This window comes from Eurypyga helias, unplaced genomic scaffold (assembly GCF_000690775.1).
Source record: "Eurypyga helias isolate BGI_N326 unplaced genomic scaffold, ASM69077v1 scaffold21744, whole genome shotgun sequence".
NCBI classification, from domain to species: domain Eukaryota; kingdom Metazoa; phylum Chordata; class Aves; order Eurypygiformes; family Eurypygidae; genus Eurypyga; species Eurypyga helias.
In genome coordinates this window covers 1-868 of record NW_010247183.1, presented here as the reverse complement: position 1 = coordinate 868, position 868 = coordinate 1, and the positions used below count along the sequence as shown (strand labels likewise).

At 64.1% G+C, this 868-nt stretch overlaps 1 protein-coding gene across 1 annotated transcript in view; it reads left to right on the top strand.

Moving 5' to 3' along the window:
- LOC104508904 (sushi, nidogen and EGF-like domain-containing protein 1) overlaps positions 1-826 on the top strand; it is a gene marked incomplete at both ends in the record, with an annotated part of 12,734 nt that extends 11,908 nt beyond the window's left edge. Inside the window, 4 exon segments of the mRNA XM_010150669.1 lie at positions 1-111; positions 518-543; positions 546-582; positions 713-826. Of these exon segments, the coding sequence (XP_010148971.1) occupies positions 1-111; positions 518-543; positions 546-582; positions 713-826 (288 nt within the window).
- Positions 827-868: the final 42 nt, after the last annotated feature.

Below are 868 nucleotides of genomic sequence, written 5' to 3'. Positions count from 1 at the left end.
TTGACGAGTGCCAGTCGGAGCCCTGTAAGAACGGTGGGACCTGCCGGGACCTCCCCGGCTCCTTCACTTGCTACTGTCCTGAGGGCTTTGTGGGGACCCAGTGCGAGACAGGTAGGGACTCGCCTTTCCTGGGATAGTGGGAGGTGGGACTGTGGGCACTGGACATGGCCAGGACCGGCACCGAGCCAGACAACTGGTCACCAGTTTGGGCACCTTGACCCAGAGACATCCCCCTGGGCGCTTGCTGCTTGTCGCACCTCTGTGCCTGCAGTTCTGGGGTCAGACCTGAAACTGCTCCAGTGGGGAGGGAGCAAGGAATGAACAGGGTGCTCATTTGTGACAGATCCCCTTTCAAAGGTGTCCATCCCCTCTCGGGCTGCAGCTGCCGTGGCACTCGGGTGGGAGTCTGGGTCCGGACCGGCTGTGCCGGGCCTGGGCTGTCCACCCACCCTGCTGCCCCTCGGGGAGGGTCATTGCTGGAGGCTCCCGCTCACCACCCGCCTCCTCCTGTTTCCAGAAGTGGATGCTTGTGAGTCGGATCCCTGTGCCCAGAGGGTTTCTTCGGCTATCACTGCGAGACAGGTGAGGTGGGCGGGTGGCTGGCTCAGGTGGCTCAGTGTGGGGTGGCCACTTGGCCAGCTGGCCTGGCTAAAACTGCTGGCCCGGTGCCTTTCCTTTGGCTAAGCCTGCGGGCCCGGTGCCTTCCCCCCAGCCAGCGACCCGTGCTTCTCCAGCCCCTGTGGGAGCAGAGGCTACTGCCTGCCCAGCAATGGCACCCACAGCTGCACCTGCAAAGTCAGCTACACAGGCAAGAGCTGCGAAAAAGGTAAAGGCCCTCAGCAGCGGCACCAGGACGCGGCGCGGGGCT